Source organism: Onychostoma macrolepis, chromosome 03, assembly GCF_012432095.1.
Source record: "Onychostoma macrolepis isolate SWU-2019 chromosome 03, ASM1243209v1, whole genome shotgun sequence".
Classification (NCBI taxonomy): domain Eukaryota; kingdom Metazoa; phylum Chordata; class Actinopteri; order Cypriniformes; family Cyprinidae; genus Onychostoma; species Onychostoma macrolepis.
The window spans coordinates 32,134,491-32,152,842 of record NC_081157.1 but is presented as its reverse complement, the minus strand read 5'-3'; the positions used below and the strand labels follow the sequence as shown (position 1 = coordinate 32,152,842).

General features: G+C 37.2%; 1 protein-coding gene across 18 annotated transcripts in view; it reads right to left on the bottom strand.

Annotated features, from left to right (window-relative positions):
• The window catches only part of srcin1a (SRC kinase signaling inhibitor 1a), a 124,055-nt gene that overhangs the window by 19,656 nt on the left and 86,047 nt on the right, over nucleotides 1-18,352 (bottom strand). For 12 of the 18 annotated variants that reach the window (XM_058768742.1, XM_058768759.1, XM_058768746.1 and 9 more), the window contains 7 exons: nucleotides 14,670-14,865; nucleotides 11,749-12,041; nucleotides 8,376-9,187; nucleotides 6,371-6,463; nucleotides 4,394-4,521; nucleotides 3,825-3,845; nucleotides 2,067-2,227 (listed from right to left, as the gene is read on the bottom strand). In XM_058768742.1, coding sequence (XP_058624725.1) covers nucleotides 2,067-2,227; nucleotides 3,825-3,845; nucleotides 4,394-4,521; nucleotides 6,371-6,463; nucleotides 8,376-9,187; nucleotides 11,749-12,041; nucleotides 14,670-14,865 — 1,704 coding nt within the window. The remainder of the gene's footprint in view (nucleotides 1-2,066; nucleotides 2,228-3,824; nucleotides 3,846-4,393; nucleotides 4,522-6,370; nucleotides 6,464-8,375; nucleotides 9,188-11,748; nucleotides 12,042-14,669; nucleotides 14,866-18,352) is intronic. The other 6 variants (XM_058768761.1, XM_058768750.1, XM_058768749.1 and 3 more) reach the window with 5 other exon arrangements.

Here is an 18,352-nt window from a genome sequence, read left to right as displayed (position 1 = left end):
TTTCTGTCTGTTTCTCTGTATTTCTGCCCAATTTAACACACACAGGTACAGAACACCAGCATTTCAATCTAAACTTTCTGTAATGTAAAAAGTAAGCGATTTTGAATCCAAAATTTTCAGTGTCTATCTTTTGTAAATATGTATCATCAGTAACACAATCGAAAATGTTCAAAAACGTTCAAATAGGTTTGATTTTACCATCAAGTCCTCTTGTTTGGATGTTCAAGTGTGTAACGCCAAAGTCCTTAAGGCAAGTCATGTCACTCAGCGGCCATCTTTGAAACGCATCTCGGGCACGCAAGTGCAGCTCCTATTATCTTAAAATGGGGATACATCTATTTCTCCAAAACTGGTCGCCAAGCTTACGATTAAATTTTGTTTATTTTGCTCAAATCACATTTAAAAAAGCTTATTTCTCAGGCTAGACCAACCAGTGCGCATGCGCAGTCCTAAGCGCACGTCTCAGAATGCCGACTGTTTCTATAGAAACCGGGACTTCAACGGCGCTGACTTTACCGATTAGCGATTGACTCTTTGGCTCAGAAGGCGATTGAGCGGTCATATTGAGCGTTGCATTTCCCCCCATTCAAAACTATACGAATGACACGTCTTGGGTATTCTATAATCTTTGGTAACGCATGCAAACTTTCCATACTGAACTGTAAACATGACCGAGATCGATGCATTTCCTCCTCTACACCACGCACACTGAACACCATCGGGACACGGAGCAACAAATCTGCCGTAAACACCAGGTGAGGCCATTCAGCACGTCCTCCTTGTTTTTCGCTGCTGTGTGTAAATAAATTAGACTGTGAGATATTGTGAAGACTACAAATCGGTGCTGCTGTTCCTGCCGTCTGTGCCTTCTGTACCACCTTCTGTATCACCTCCTTAAATCGTCCTCCCTGTCAGCAGGCAAACATCTAGATGGCTTGCAGTGTTAGGTGCAGGTTAGTGCAACACTTCCTAGCATTGTTCAATTCTCGATTCGGACTGGTTGACACTCATTCCAATATGGCTATGAAGTATTTCCAGGTCTGCAAATAGTGTTTTACATTTAACTAATGTCTAGAGATAAGCACATGTACAAGTGATTTCCATGGAATAAATGGAATCATTGACAATGAACTGCTTAAGAATTAAAATTTTAGTAACTGGTAATTGGCTTCGCATCATGCTGTATTTCGATCTCAGGTATGCATTCAGTTTTCAATATTTCAGCTGTCCGTTGTCAGTTATTCCTTACTTTGAGACTGAGGTCTTACAATAATGACAATGTCTGACTTTCTAACTTTTCCAATAGTGTGTGTTTCTATGACTGAAACTATGCTATCAAATGAAAGCAATCTGGAGCAGTATTTTGTGTAATGTGTGATCATTTGCACTGATGCAATGAGTGTTGTTGTCAATCGAAAAGTGACACCTCTCCAAGTAGGAGAGAATTTACAAAGTTCACGAAACATTTGTCCTCAACGTTGAACTGAACTGAATATTAACACTATTGCCTTCTTTAGAGCTGCTTACAGCTGAACTGGATTTGTTTCATAACTGATGAACGTTGCAACCTTTACACTGTTACCGAACTAAATGGAATCAACATTTAACTATTGTCTTTTATAAAGCTGCTTACAGCTGAAATTGGATTTGTTTCATCAGGAATTCTGCAATATTAACACTAATATTTTCCTGTTTATTAGTTTGAAGCTGCGTTTTGACACAATCTGTATTATACCAAGCACTATATAAATAAATGTGATTTAACTTGACTTCCTGAAAGCTAAATGCCACAATCAGAACAAGTTTGAAGTTTGATTTAAAGTTTCATAACCAGCTATGTGGAGCAGCCCCAATGAAATTACTACCTAGCGTGCGATGTGTCGAAAATAGAAACCAAGCAGGTGACAAATTGTCTTGACATGCTACGCTTTTGATGGTCACCCACGGTGAGGACAAAAACTCAGATTAGCATGGAAGAAATGTGATTTATCACATGCCGCTTTATCACGTCATGCCTGTTCAGTTACCTGCGGTGTGTCAAGATGCACGAGATTGTAACGTCTTACCTGCATTTTACGGAGCTGTGCGAGCTGCTTGCGCAGATCGGTGGCGTTCTGTTGTAGGTCGTGCAGGTGGAGCTGCATCTGTAGCCTGGAGACGGTGGAGGCCTGAGAGCCTCCAGATGAAGGCGGAGGCATCAGTGCCAGCGGGGCAGATGGAGTCAGCGCTAATAACCACAACACAGGACAAAGATTCGACACTGTGAGCTTGAAAGACGCACTCAATCAAATACGAATTAGTTTGCACTTACCCATCTACACCTGCATTGTTTAGTCCTGCTCCTGGAGATCGACCTTACAACAGAGTTTATGGTGCTTTCATGTTACAACAAATGTGTTTAAAAGTTTAATGCAAACATAAAGTCATATTTAATAGTCGGAAATGCAGGATAATGTTGGATTCAAGTCCACCTGGGAAGCTCTTACAGCCAAGTTAGGTAATTGCTTTTAGGATATATCACACTTTCAAGTTGAAAACACAATATCCAAAACGAAACAATGAAAAGCTCTTTTTTTTTCTGTTGTATCCGTAGATAAGCACTAATGAATACACCTGCATTATCTTTACACTATAGGCATGGAATGTAACAAGTAATGTACATTTCTCATTCTCCATGAAAGCATGGAGTGATAAAACACAACAGTAAATACACAATTAATGTTCATTATTGCTCTTTATTTTGTTTCATTAGCTCTAAAAGCTTTCTGTCTTAGTCCGCAAGTGAAAATAAAGAGAAAGAAATATGAAACTGCCCAGCGAGTCTATTTTATTCTGAGCAAAATCACTTCATAATGTCATAATTATGATTTCCGAACTTGTAAGGAGGAACTTCCCAGGAGGATTTGAACACAGTTTGTTCCAGCCATGTTCCAACACACCTGGCTGTAAATTCAATCAAGTGACCTTGACTAGCTGGATCGGGTGTGTTTGATTAGGATTGAGGCTAAACTCTGCGGGAAGGAAGATCTCCAGAAACCAGATCAAGGACTTTTCCTCTACACCCATCCTTCTTTGTGTTTTCAGACAGAGATACACTAACCCACACACACACAAAGCGTGTTGTCACCGCCAGAACCCATTCAGGAACATGCTGTTAGTGAGGAATACAGAGATACCAGCACTCTCCAGTCAGCTGTTTTTAACAAAAGGGTACATGTACTGATTCCCCAAGATTCAGGAAATGAGAAAACCAACACATCCTCCCCACGCTTCATTTTCAGCGTGTGAATGTGTTAAGTTCAGGAGTGAAAACAGACTGAGGGAGAGAAATATCTAGTGCAGGCAGGCCACAGAGGAGATACAGTAGAAAACTACAGTGAGATCAGGCATTAAGGGGATAGTCCACCCCAAAAAAAAAGAAAATTCTGTCATTATTTATTCACCCTCATGTTGTTTCAAACCTGAGTTTCTTTCTTCCATTGACCACAAAAGATGATATTTTGAAGAATGTGAATAATCAAATAGTTGATGGTAGCCATTGACTTCCATAGTATTTTATCCATACTATGGAAATCAATGGCTACCATCAAATGTTTGACCAACATCCTTCAAAATACCTTATTTTGTGTTCAGCAGAAGAACGAAACTCATATAGGTTTGAAACAAATTGAGGGTGAGTAAATGATGACAGAATTTTCATTTTTGGGTGGTCTATCTTTTTAAATAAACAGAAGGATCACATTTTCATATAGATAAAAACAAGCACGCCCACTACATACACCAGGAAAGACAGATTAAATATGAGAGAGCAGAGACAAGGCTACCTTTCTTCTTCAGCCGGCCAGCTGTAACATACATTAGAAGCTTTCAGCTTGCAGTTAACTAAATAACCATAATAAAGTAAAGAAGCAGAGTGCTGAATTGGACTTGTCGTGGATCAGATTCAAAGGGGGAGACTAGGACTCATGGGAAACTCTCTCGATGGTCCTTTACTGAGGTGAGAGTCGACTTAGACTCACCTCTCTTAACCGTGAAGAACCTTCAAAGACAAATCTAGCAAATCAAAACTCTGGCTGCAGCCTTTGAAGGCTTGGCCACTGATGAAGACGCTCTCTGAGGACAACCGTTACGGATTTGAAAAGCAACAAAATTGAAAACTAACAAAAAAAGGAGCATTGAGCAATATCCGTGAAAACATCAAGGTTATTCTGACAAAGAAGAACAAAGGAGTGAAAACAAAGTAGGGTCCTTCATTCAAGTGCATTCTGCAGAATCGTGTCTGGTTGTTTTAATACGTCAAAGGCCTGTTTGAGATCAGCAGTTTTTTAGACATTAGTTTTACAGCCTGCCTCACAACTGCTCTGAACAACCATAAAGAAGTAGCTGGACTCACTTCCTGTGGCGGAGCCGTCGCTGGTGGATTCGGTCTTCTCGCTGGAAGAGAAAGGGAAGGGCCGTGAAAAGTCCGCCCCCTGGTCCGGAGGGCAGCCCGCCATCATGCAGAGACGCAGCAGGCCGCATCTGAGGATCATACAGCCATGATACTACTACTGTACTACAGCACCTATTACTACACTGACACTGCACTACTCTAACACGACCACTGCACTAGCCTTCTCTATGGCTAACAAATGGTTTCGCTATCTATCTTATATTATGCTACTGTTATTGCACCTTTTACTATCTCCACACATTACAATTCCTTTGAGTAACACAGCTTTATTTAACATATGAAACAATTGTGTTAAACCATGTACACTGCTGTTCAAAAATTTGGAGTCAATAAGATTTTATTTATTACTTTTATTCAGTAAGGATGAGATCAATTGATCCAAAGTGACTGTAAAGATATCTATAATCAAATTCACTTCTTTCTATTCAAAGAATCCTGAAAAAAAAAAAAAAAATAGCAGCACAACTGTTTCCAGCATTAATAGTAATAAGAATTGTTTCTTGACCAGCAAATCACCATATTATAATGATTTGACTCTGAAGACTAGAGTTATGACTGCTGAAAATTCAGCTTTGCATCACAGGAATTAATTACATTTTAAAATATATTTAAATTGAGGAGTTATTTTTAATTGTAATATTATTTCACAATATTACTGTTATTACTGTATTTGTGGATCATAAATGCACTCTTGGTGAGCAAAAGAGACTTTTTTCTAACACATTAAACAATTTTACCAACCCCAAACTTTTGAATAGTGGTGTATTAGAACTGAGCTATACAATCCAATATGCTACTATTCTTCATTCTGACCTACCTATTTTTATATTCCAAAACAATTTAAACACTATCCTTAACCACACGTCACTGGCTTTAATAACATCTAAAGTTCAGCAAAGAACTCTCACTTAAAAGTATATTTAAGGCCTATTTACACCAGGGTAAATTATCAGCAAATATTTCAGCACAAAAGGATTTTAACACCAAAATGCACAGATTTGCACTGTGATTATCTGACTTTTTTCCATACACTCAAAAAAAATAAAACTATCTAATCAATAGGATTTACATCTGGCATTTCTATCTCAAACTCCACCTAATCTGAATGAAACACCCTACTTGTACAATAATCTTATAATCTCTACTCAATGCTTTCTTCAAAACTCTCTTTTTGAAGTTAGAATCTAAATATTATTCATTTCCTTTCATAAAATAGTTGATGTGAATGACTTGTCGCATCGAATATGAATGATAATAAATGTCCAGCAACATCAAAGCATCGGGTACAAAGAGATTCATGGCCATCGCAGGACAAAAAAGACCACCAGCACACACAATTATACAATACAAGCACTTTACAGTCAGCAAGTGAAGACATTTTTGCAAGCTTATGAAACATAAGAAAAGCCAATGGCTATATAGCAAACAAGAGAACACAGGATATTACCGCATGACAGCAAAACGGTACCATGATAACAACACTGAGCATGTGTGAAATGGTTGAATGTATTGTGTAAAACTGTTTTTTAGTGTCAAGGACATTTTACATGGTACACATTCTTAGGTGCATATGTTTTCCATATACACGAGAGAGCACAACAACACTCACTACTGCTTTAGCTCAATGCTAACAAACCACAGGCTGCTTCGATACAAAACTACAAACTACAAAATGCCATTTATTTCTCCATATAATGTTATTTCTCCATAAAATAAGTTGAACTGTGAACTCACAGTTACTGTGTACCATGTACAATGGTCTTTACATGTCAGATGCTTATTGTGACTGACTTATCAGAAGCCTGTATGAGTGAGATGGCTTTTATAGGTTGGTTGTCAATGTAAGTGAGCATCTGATTGGCACTGGTTCCATGTTAATGGATCATAGATGGCTCTGTGGATGTAGTCATGTCTTACGTGCTGTCACTGTCTGGTGCTCGTGTTAGGACGCTCTGAACCAGTCCAGTCAGACTGGCTATCTGCTTCTCCATTGCCTCCATACGATCCCTGCTAACGAGACAGAGACAAAAAATTTATAAGTGTATACTTTTTTAACATACATTTCCCAGGGTTTTTTGCTTAAATTTTCTCTTAAAGACTGCAGTAGTAGTAGTAGTAGTAGTAGATTTTCTCTTTGCAGTAGTAGATGTTCCATTACTGGCAGTCATATCTGTTCAAAGACAGCAACATTTCCCCTAACAGTGGACTATCTAGGGCAGGGGTGTCTAATCCAGGTCCTGGAGAGCCAACGTCCTTCAGACTTTAGCTCTACCTTCTCCCAATCCTGAAGACCTTGATTACTTTGGTACAGGTTTGTTTAACTGGGTTCTGCAGGACAGTGGCCCTCCAAGAGCAGGATTTGACACCCCTGGCCTCGGGGCATCACTCAATATCTCTCAATAATAAAGTGCCAGTGCCCGGGCACAGGTTTTGTTTTCTAGTGAGTAGGTGTAGCTTAGCACAGAGTAAAAACTGTTTAGCTGTTGGATCATAACATTTGGAAGAAGTCCGAGTAAGAAGAATCCAGTATCTTTAAAAAATGTGCCACACCATCCCAGAAATTCCCAATGAAAAGACAATGCCAAAAATAAATAAGATAAAGATATAAATAACATAAGGCAAACAAGATATTAAAAAGCTTGTTTAAATCATGTGCCAAGTTCTTAAAAATGTACTCTATATATTAATATATTTAATGCATGTGGAGTAACCATGAAGTAAACAACAATAACATATGCTCCTAAATAATTACTTTCAAAAGTATACTGTATATAGAGAAGAAATTGTTGAATAAAGTCTGTTATTTTTGTTTTCTTTGCGCACAAACAATATTCTCGTAGCTTCATAAAATGAAAGGTGTTTGCACACTGAGTCTGAAATTCTTGTTCGAAATATAAATAAAAAATAAATACGATCTCGCGTTGTCTCTCAATCATTTTTACACACTGCCTCCGAAACTTTCATCTGTCATAAAAAAAAATTCTGCGTTTTCGTAACCGTAGCAAGCATTTTGATAGGAAAGGATGACGAATACGAAAAAACCCGCAAAAGAAAATTTCGGACTCAGTGTGCAAGGACCTTAAGGTTGAACCACTGTTGTCACATGGACTATTTTAATGATGTCCTTACTACCTTTCTGGGCCTTGAACGAGCATTGCTGTCTATGGAGGGTCAGAAAGCTCTCCCACTTCATCAAAAATATCTTAATTTGTGTTCTGAAGATGAACTTCATGAGGGGTAGTAATTAATGACAGAATTTTCATTTTTGGGTGAACTATCCCTTCAATAAGGATTTCTTTCTTGCATTTGCATAATAATAAATCGAGGGGTGAGAACCAAAAGGGCGTAAGTGACATTTCACCAACTTTACAGGAGAGCCAAAACAAAAATTCTACCATAGTTTGATCTGACTTTGTGTACTGATTTCAATTGTTTATAATACAAATTTGTACACTCATGGATGACAGTACTTTTGCCAGTAGAAAGAGCTCATTAAGAGCTTTCATTTGATGTATATGTCTCCATTTCACCAAAAATGTCACTTACGCCTTTCTGGTTCTCACCCCTCGAAATGCTGTTTATTAATTGATGTTAAGGGTGTGTAGATTGACGTTCAGTTTTTGTCCATGAAAATGTGTTTGTCAATAAAAAAATAAAAAAATAACCTCACATACATGTACATGATTGCACTATGTATAATCATTTTCTATTCTTAACTGTTTTAAATTCTTTTTAAATCAATTTTCATATCTTGTTTTTATTTTATTTTTTTAATTCCTTGTTTTATTGTTGTGACTTTTTTTTTTAATGACTTTTTCACTTCCTTTTATGTAAAGCACTTTGAATTATCACTGTGTATGAAATGTGCTATATAAATAAACTTATATAGGCCTTGCCTACATGTACTTTTGTTAGTGCTCACCGTGTGTCCGTCTCGCCCCCAGGTAACGACGACCCAAATCCAGGTCCCTTACTCCCATCTCCTAGGGGTTCAGAACTGGAGCTGGGTCTGGACTTCGGACTCTCCACAAACACTGAAGAGGAAGCTGAATCTTTGCGGAAGGTGGTTCTCACAGGCGACCCTCGGCTGGGAGACCCAGTGAACGAATCCCTGTCCCTCAGCTGCACATCGGGAATCTTCTGCGGGGAGGAGGGCGGCAGACGAAAGCCCATGCCGAGCGTGGAGCTGCTGTAGGTATCGGAGTATAAGGAACCTCCAGGCTTATACAGGCTGTCCTCCAGGTCGCTTTGAAGTGCCGCAGCTGAGTATGTACTGAGAGACCGCACCGAACCTCGGCGGTACAGACCTCCTGACACCGGGAAGCCGAAGGGGTCGGCGATGGTGGCCAGGGACTGAGTAGAAGCGATACTAAGCCGACCCTCGTGCATCAAGCTGTACGGATCAGCATAAAGTCCTTCATTCTTCAGGAGGACCATGCCTTTACCAGACATCTCCTCATCGGGTTTGACATCACGCCTCTCCAGGATGGCCGAGGAGGAGGGGGTTAGGCCTTGAGCCTGTCCGTGAGAGGGCGAAGGGTGGTGGGAGTGGGACGGATGCTGGGGACCCTGTGGGTGAGGGTGACCCGGACCAGCAAAAGAGGGGGGCCGACCTCCACTGTAGGAGAGACGGGATCGGGAAGGAGAGCTGGAGGAGGGCGAGGCAGTGGAGGAAGGGAGAGTGTTGAGGCGACGGGTAGGCGACGAGTCCCGTGATGAGTAAACCATCTCTCTCTAAAATAAAACAGAGAAAATAATAATTTATATAAATAATCTGTCAAAGTCATCGAAGAAAAAAAATTGAATGAATGAACATAGAAATGATTAAAGGATGTCTTTCTGTGAAGGGAGTACATTTATGTTCATAACATTTAAAGTGCATTACATAGATCAAAGGTGCAAACTTAAATATATTATATAATATATTTACAGAAATAATTATTAACTTCTGTTACTCGGAATGTTTTTTTTTTTTTAAATATATAAAATAAATAAAAATAATAATATGTAATTAATATAATAATAAACATTTGATAAATTAAATAAATTGACATCACAGTCAATTAAAAAAGTGTTAAAGTGGATATTTGCCAAAAATCACTCAAAAGTGAAAATGAGTTGCTGACAAATCAAACATCTCGAAGCAAGAGCAGTCCTCTGAGGTTAGCATGAAACCAAGAGGAGAGCTCTAGACTCATTGCCTCCATTCTCTCACACTCTTTCTTTTCATGGGTCTGTAATTCAACTCCGGGGAGCTCCATTCACCCTATTCACTCCTTTCACCCAGCCTAGCTAAAGCTATGGCATAACATTGGATTACATGACACTGTATTCAGATTTCACCAGCGCTTCTGAGTGAGCGCATATACTTTACTAAGCTACAATGAGCAGAAGGAAGAGCTTTTAAACTCTCCATTCACAAACACCAGGAAACCCACACTCATCTAATAGATCCTTTTTTCTGCCTTGTTGCGTCTCAGTATCTTTCATTCTCTTCATTCTCACCTCTCCTTTGCCTCATCCTGCATATCATTCTAAAAATGTTATATCTGCTTGTCACTTCACTTGCATTTATTCCACAGCTTGTTTTTTATTTTATTTTAAGGCACTCGTCCATCTTTTCTTTATATTTTTTCTACATCTCTGTTCCCTTTTTTCCCCTACTCTGAGAGTAGTCGAACTTACTGAAGCATTACAGGGATGTAGCTTGTTAGCCTGCATACACGGACACACTGACATAAATGCAAGTACACACTCCAGGGAGCAGTTGACATGTTCTGTCTAGAGTTCTGTTGATGATAGAGAAATGGGCTTTATATATATTCACTCAAACACACACAAACAGCGAAGGGCTGTGGAGTTTCAACTCGAGTGGCAATTTGAACAAATTCAAAGTGGTCAAAAGGTGCAATGAGTTTGTCACTGCAGGCTGCCACTTTTGAACCTCTTATTTTATTTAAAATATGAAAGCAGCAATTAACCTTAAAAAAAAAAAGTCAAGTTCCAATTTAGAGTGTATAGAATTTTTGTACAGTATTAATTATTTTTAAACGAAAACTGAAAAAACCTGCACAATCTCTCTCTCTCTCTCTCTCACACACACACACACACACACAAATACACAAATTGCATAAACACTTAAGATGGGAATCGTAAGTAATGAAACCAGGGTAATATTTTCAAACTGGGTCCTAGGGTGCTGTAAGTAAGTGCTAGGAGGTTTTATTTTAGGACTAGCAAAGTGCATAATTAATTACATGTTTCATTTGATCATTTTTAACACATTAAAATAATATTATTACTGTTTTATTCTATCTAATTAGAAATCATGAAATTAGTCAGAAACATGTTGTCTTTGTAATACCACACCTAATTTTTTTTTATAAGTAAATAAATATATAACTGCCTTTATATTTTATGACACAGTCCTGCACAGGGGATCATCATATTTTGTAGTCCTTGGCATAATAAAGTTTGAAAATCCCTGAATTAAGTGACTGTTTTAGTGGGTAAACAATTATTGGTCTTAAATATATACTAAATAACCTTTTGCTACAACAAAAATCTGTTATGGATGTGAATCTTTAGCATCCCATTATCATACAAGCAACCAGTCAGTAATTAATTACACTGATTTAAGTCTAAATGAGTGAAAACCCATTCTGCTTTCCCAACTCTGATAACACTCTATAAAAAACACACAAACACTCAGACATCAGTGTACACACATACAGCACACCCCACACAAACAGACAATAAACAGAAACATATGCATACATTAACAGCCTCATGTCTAATGTTAGCTGAGAGACTCATGTCTAATAGCAGTAGGTATGAAATGGTAAAAAAAAAGAACATTTGATCAACAAAGTGACGCAACATGATTGCATTTCAAAGTCAACCCACATCAAACTCCTGTGGTAGCACAGCGAGCTCACAAAGTGAAACAAACTCCCAAGTGATATGCCAAAAACTGTGCATAATTCAAAAACCTCCGAGTTCAAAAACATCCGAATCTGAAAGACGTCGCTCAATGGATCAAACAACGGGTACTTCCCTTTAAAATATTTAACACACAAAAAGGACCGTGACGTTGATTTGAAGGTTAGGTTTGCCTTTCATCTCGCCACATACTGCGATCTACATCCTTAACCTTGTGATTTCGTATTTTGACTTGGGAAAGAAAACATTCTTTAAATCTGGATCATGCTTGGCGCCTTTTACCCATAAGCCCATGCTGAGACAATGTAAGACGGCAAACAGCTGAATCATTGAATGCAGGAGGAATATCTCACCCTGAGATCTCCGTTGGCCAGATGTGCTGCAGGATAGGAGGCATAGATGGGCTCTTTGCGATAGATTTTAATGATACTGCGGTCCTGTATGTCCCTCACGTCCTCCAGCTCGTAGAAGACGTTCCTCGCTTCGTCTTTGATCAAGATGGCCGTGTTTGGGGACTTCAGCATTCCTGCTGTCAGCTTCTGAGGGAACATGTGCACGATAAGTGCGTGCAAGGTCTCCAAACTGTTGAGCTCGTGAGTGATATGAACACGTCTGGTCTCATCGCCAAACTGCAGGAAAAGGACACCTGAGGAGAGAGAAGGAGAGAAGTAAGAAGAAAGGCAGGTGAGACCACCATGATGAAGATGAAAATGGTGAAGCATACGCTCCACCATACGCTAAATGTGAGATTTACCGTATGTATTTGAATGGCATATCAAACTCCCATCTATTTGGATTACGCAGTTTTATCATAAACTAACAAACTTAATGTGATGTATACAGTATTTATCATCAGTCATACATAAATGAAAGAGGTAAGAAAAAAGTAAGATTTCTGTAATAGTATTAATAAACTGAATGTGTTTTAACCTCAAAAAGCCACAATAGTTATTCTCAATACATAAATTCAGTTACTTTCTGACTAATACATTTTAACTAATTGAATTTGGCTTGTTTCACATATGTGACCCTGGACCACAAAACCAGTCTTAAGTCGCTGGGTTATATTTGTAGCAATAGCCAAAAATATATTGTATGGGTCAAAATTATTGATTTTTCTTTTATGCCAAAAGTCATTAGGACATTAAGTAAAGATCATGTTCCGTGAAGATATTTTGTAAATTCTTACAATAAATATATCAAAACTTAATTTTTTAATTAGTAATATGCATTGCTAAGAACTTCATTTGGACAACTTTAAAGGCGATTTCCTCAATATTTTGATTTTTTTGCACCCCCAGATTCCAGATTTTCAAGCAGTTGTATCTCGGCCAAATATCCTAACAAACCATACATCAATGGAAAGCTTATTTATTGTATAAATCTATGTATAAATCTCATTCTATTCTAATGGAATGAGTTCAAATGTTTTTCACAATGAACAGATTTATGCAGATTTTAAGCAATTTGAATGAATGCATTTAGAAGAAAAAATTTAAATAAAATCAAATAGATGAAAATTGCTGATAATAAACTGTGCAGAAATCTTACCTGCTGCTTATCTGTTCTATTTATGTGTGACTGACAAATATTAAGTGTGACAAGCATCACATTAGGTTTATTTGTCTGTTTATGTTAAAACTGTGTAATCCAAATACATGTAAATTTTATATGCAATTCATTTGCATAAATAATACATTTAGTCATAAATATTTTTTAAGTGTTGTAAACCACTGTGAGAGAGAGTGACAGACAGATTTTAGGAGGGATGTCAGCGACAGCAAGTCTCTCGTTCAGGGCTGCTGAACTCCTCCTGCAGACTTTTTGTCATCAGTTTTAGTCAGTTTATCTCGGCGCACTTCACCTAACGGGGCAGCAGGTGATCCTAAAATTCCTGCTGATGGGACAATAATCTCTCTGTGGGGAAGAGCTCCAACCGAATCACTTTCAGCAAATATTGTGCGCTTGCTGCTAACACGCACTCAGCTATAAAAGTTCAACAACACTGTATCACGTCTAAGAGATACTTTGCACCATGGAAACCAAAGCTGAAAAACAAAGGTCAGTTCATCTGAATGCATTGTACTGCTGTAATTAAAGCACTGCTATTAACTACCAACAAGTAGAAAACATTTCACAGTATCTAATTGCAGGACAGCAAAATGTCATCCTCTGCCAAAAGCAAACCAGAACTGTGGGGCACATGTTTTTTTATTTTTTTTTACCCCCACTGATTCATTTATAACATCCAACCATTCAAACAAAGTGATTCAACAGAATGAATCAGACTTTCCATCACCACAAATGAACAACAGCAGAATGTGTTTAATTATGGTGTCATCTCACTCAACTGTGATGCAATGTGACATTAAAAGAAGTAATGTAGCACTCTGTCACATCACTATTAAAAATAGCACAGATATTTCCTGAGGTTAATTTGACTGCAACTTGAACTGTCCTTGTACTCCCGAGTTATTTACAAGGAAATGTTTATCATAATGAATACTTGATTGTTAAACATTCAAGTAACTTTCTGCATAACCTTTGGGATGATGTTTACATTTTAACAAAGCATTTTGATTTTGAATTGCGCCCTGAAATTGTTTTGAAATAGTTTCTCAAGAGGCTTAGAGTTAAATTTAAATTGGTTATGCAGTAACAGTTCAGAAGAGATTCATAAACAATCATTTCATTTGAAAGTTACAGAAAGTCGATTGGATGAATGAGAGGCACTAGTGAAGTTGTTTAATTTTCTATTATTTATGGGCTTTGTGGGGCATTACAGGCCTTAACAGAAGAGAAGTGTTTGGAAAATTACTAAATTGAATTTTAATCAAATTTAAAGCTCACCAAGGCTGCATTTATTTGATCAAAAGCACAGTAAAACAGGAATGTTGTGTAATACTAATACAATTTAAAATAACTCTTTTCTATTTTAATATATTTTAAAATTCCATTTTAATCCTGCGATGACAAAGCTGATTTTTCAGCATCATTTCTCCAGTCTTCAGTGTCACATGATCCTCCAGAAATCATTCAACTGTGATATACTTTTTCAGAATTCTTTGATGAACAGAAAGTTCAAAAGAACAGAATTCATTTCGAAGTATTTTGTAATATTATTAATGATTTTACTGTCACTTTTGTTCAATATAATGCATCTTTGCTAAAATGCTTTGCGTTTATGTGGGCATGGGCGTATTAGTCATTTGAGTGTCAGGTAAAGGGAGTGATTTCCTGAGAGCAGTAGACTGATACTGTGTGTATATGTTACCTGGAGAGCGTAGTTTATTCTGGCTTGCAGAGCGGGACAGTGGGAGGCTCTGACGGAAACGGTTCATGCGGTTGAAGCCCAGCGGCATGTCGGCCTCAGACATGGTCTCCAGAGACTCAGCAGACGCGAAGGACAGTTTAGACGCCTGGTCTGCCAAACCTGACTGAGTGGACTGGGAGTGACGTGGACTACGGCTCTAAATGACAAAGTAAGAGAGAGATTTCCAGCGTTTTAAATGGCATGATGTAAAAGGCAGACATTACTAACTCACAAGGAGAAACCAAAAGCAAATTCCTCCAACCAGAGTAAATTGCACCTAAACCTCCCAAGTTTGTACCCAACAACACTCACTGCTCCAGCTCAGGGTGAGAAAGTAAGGCAGATAAAAAGGACCTGATTCTCTGTTTGTGTAATGATGGGAAAAACAGCAATGCATTGACAGGAAAATCACTCACAAACAAACAAGTCTCTATGGATGTGTCTCTACAAACAGACAGAGACGCTAACAATTACACAGAACAAAACAGTCTGCCTCACTATAGCATATACAGTAACGGTGAATCGCACATCTGTGGATTTCTTGTCAGATGTTTCTGGTTATTTTGTAGTATTTAATGAAGAGGATCCACACAAATGCATCCTGGTGTGTTTCACGAGCTCAGAGACACCTGTAATGAGCTCCCAGGGTGCACTGGGGAAAGACTGGCAAGCTGGTTTGCAGAGCAGGACACATCCACAGAGCGGCATCACCATACATCAAATCAATTCTCCTCTGTACTGAAATAAATCTGCTTATAAATCAGTATTTTTCCCTTTTTAAAGCTGAACATATTTAAAACTAGACAAATTTACTATACTATAATATTATTTTCAGAGAATATAAAACATCGTACAAAAGTTTGGGTTCCTTAAGATATTTTAATGTTTTTGAAAGAAAACAAGGCTGAATTTATTTGATCAAAATAGAACAAAATTTGTAATACTGTGAAGTTTTATAATAATTTAAAATAACTGTTTTATTGTAATATATTTTAAAATATAATTTATTATTGTGATGGCAAAGCTGAAATTTCCATTAATTTGTCCAGTCTTATGATCCTTCATAATGGAATTACAATTTTATTAATTTGTCCAGTCTTATGATCCTTCATAATGGAATTACAATTTTATTAATTTGTCCAGTCTTATGATCCTTCATAATGGAATTACAATTTTTTTTTTTTTTTTTTTTTTTTTTAAAGTCTTTACTGCCAGTTTGTATCCAATTATGCATCTTTGTTGAAAAAAGTTTTTTGTTTTTTTAGAAAAAAAAATCTCACCGACCCTAGACGTTTCAACAATAGTGTATATCTTGATTTACAGTTAATAAACAATAATTTTTTTCTTGTTTTAACCATTCATTTAGGAACATTTAGAAAAGTTTATATTAGATTTAAACTAGATTTGATTCACGAAAAGTGAACAAAAACAAATCAGCTAATACACATAAAAATAAAACTCATAAAAGCAGTAAAAGCTCAGACACACACACACAAATGCTGAGGCAAAGAAGCAGTGCTGTGTCCGTCCCTTTGCAGACAGTGTCTGAGCACAAAGGGGCCGAGTTGAGCTGATAGATGACCCCTCCCAGTTTAACTATAATGGGGTCATTTATCCACAACAGAGAGCAGTCCGGGTGCTACTCATACACAAACGCACATACATACATACATACATCTATAAAATAAGAGCTTGTTTATCCACACAAAGACACATAGCCATATAGCTTTCATGTATCCAATGCTAAACTAAATGCTATAGGCCTACAAACTCAGCAAGAAAAAAATGTCTGTATTCATTCATTCATGCTGCTCACATACAGTATTATTGTATCACAGTTTGTGCTGATTGCAGTGTAATCAGACTTTAGACATTAATATGTTTTTAAGATACTGAAAAAAGCACAAATGTCAGGGCATTTCAAAACTTCTCCAGGCCTCCAGCTGGTGGACACATCAAATGTCTGTGAAACTTGTTCAGTTTATGACTGAACAAGCTGTAAACTAGTTTAAATTTTTATATTAAAAAATATTTACATGTTTGGAAATGAAAGCAGTTGAAAGTGAGAGGACGTTTCTTTCTTGTTGAGTTTATAACGCGAACATGAATCTGCTATGAGGTTTGACTGCGTCATATGAGGAATTTTGTAAAGGGAATCTCTTTAAGATCAAAAAAATAGATAAGGGCAAATATGAGTAAATACAGATCAGAAGGTAAGGAATGATGTGACACATTGCTGCAGGTAAGAGCACAGATATCTAAATGTGTAAACTGCTGATACTTTCCATATAGATTAAATACATTTGAGCTTTCATAAATACTTTAATTCTGACTGTTGGCCAACAAATGGCAAACTCTCAGTTGTTTTGATGCGGTTTCAAACCTGAACCAAACTGAGGGAGAAAACGCAGCACACTGTTAATCAATGCTGCAAGTGAAAACACCCTTAAGACCATCCACATAATCAAGATCTCCTTCTCTCTCAAGCACTAATGCACTTTCAAACGGCTTTTTGTCAAATGCAATAAACAAACCAGCTCTCAGTTTCCTTTCAAATTTGTATTTGCGTCAATAAACGTGTCAGCGTGTGTGTCATATTAAATCCTAAAGTGCCTGTATTTTCTGAATTAAACAGAATCAGGGATCCCTGCAGGATTCTCTGCAATAAATCTCCACCTTCACTGCACACACACGCACTTCAGTTCTGTTCCAACAGCAAGGAGGACAACCTCATGCCAAAATACATCTGACTATAAAATAAAATGAAGGTAACAGCATCTGACAGGACTGTAGTGTGAACGGCATATGATTATGGTAAATACAGATGCAGCTGAGAAATCCACTACAACAACAGAAGCAGTAATACTAAATGCAACATGAGGCAGTACAAATCTGAGAACGAAATCACTTATTATTCGCTCACTCACTATACTGAGTACCACACAGTGAACAAACAACCTTTGAATTAAATACCATGCAATAATGAAATTAATCATAATAAAATGAATGACTCAAAGTAAAAATAGCGCACAATGTTCTGAAAGGAATTTATTTTTCAAGTTTTACCAGTATTTGGAATTTTACACTACATTGCATTGCATTGTTTTAGAGTTATCGGAAATGTCCTTAAAATTAATGGATAAAGTTCCTGAGCTGTCAGTACTTTCTTTCTTATATTTGTGTGCATATGTTTTTTGGAATAAAGTAAACAAAACTGTTTAGCTGTTCAGAGAAAAGTGCCAAGAGAAATATTTTAATGCACAAATATTACACTTAGTTCAGGGGACATAATCAAATTCTCAGTTTGTGTTTAATTCACCTTGTTTTAATAATCCTTTTTAATCCTAAAGAGCAATAGTGGTAAACAGGTTGAGCTTGTTGGCTTTATATTATGTTATATATATATATATATATATATATATATATATATATATATATATATATATATATATATATATATACATACACTCTCAGAAATAAAGGTACAAAAGCTGTCACTGGGGCAGTACCTTTTCAAAAGGTACATGTCTGTACCTAAAGTGTCCATTTTGGTACCTTAAAGGTACGTATTAGTACTTAAAGTGTACCTAATAGGTACAAAACTGTGCCTTTTGAAAAGGTACCACCCCAGTGACAGCTTTTGT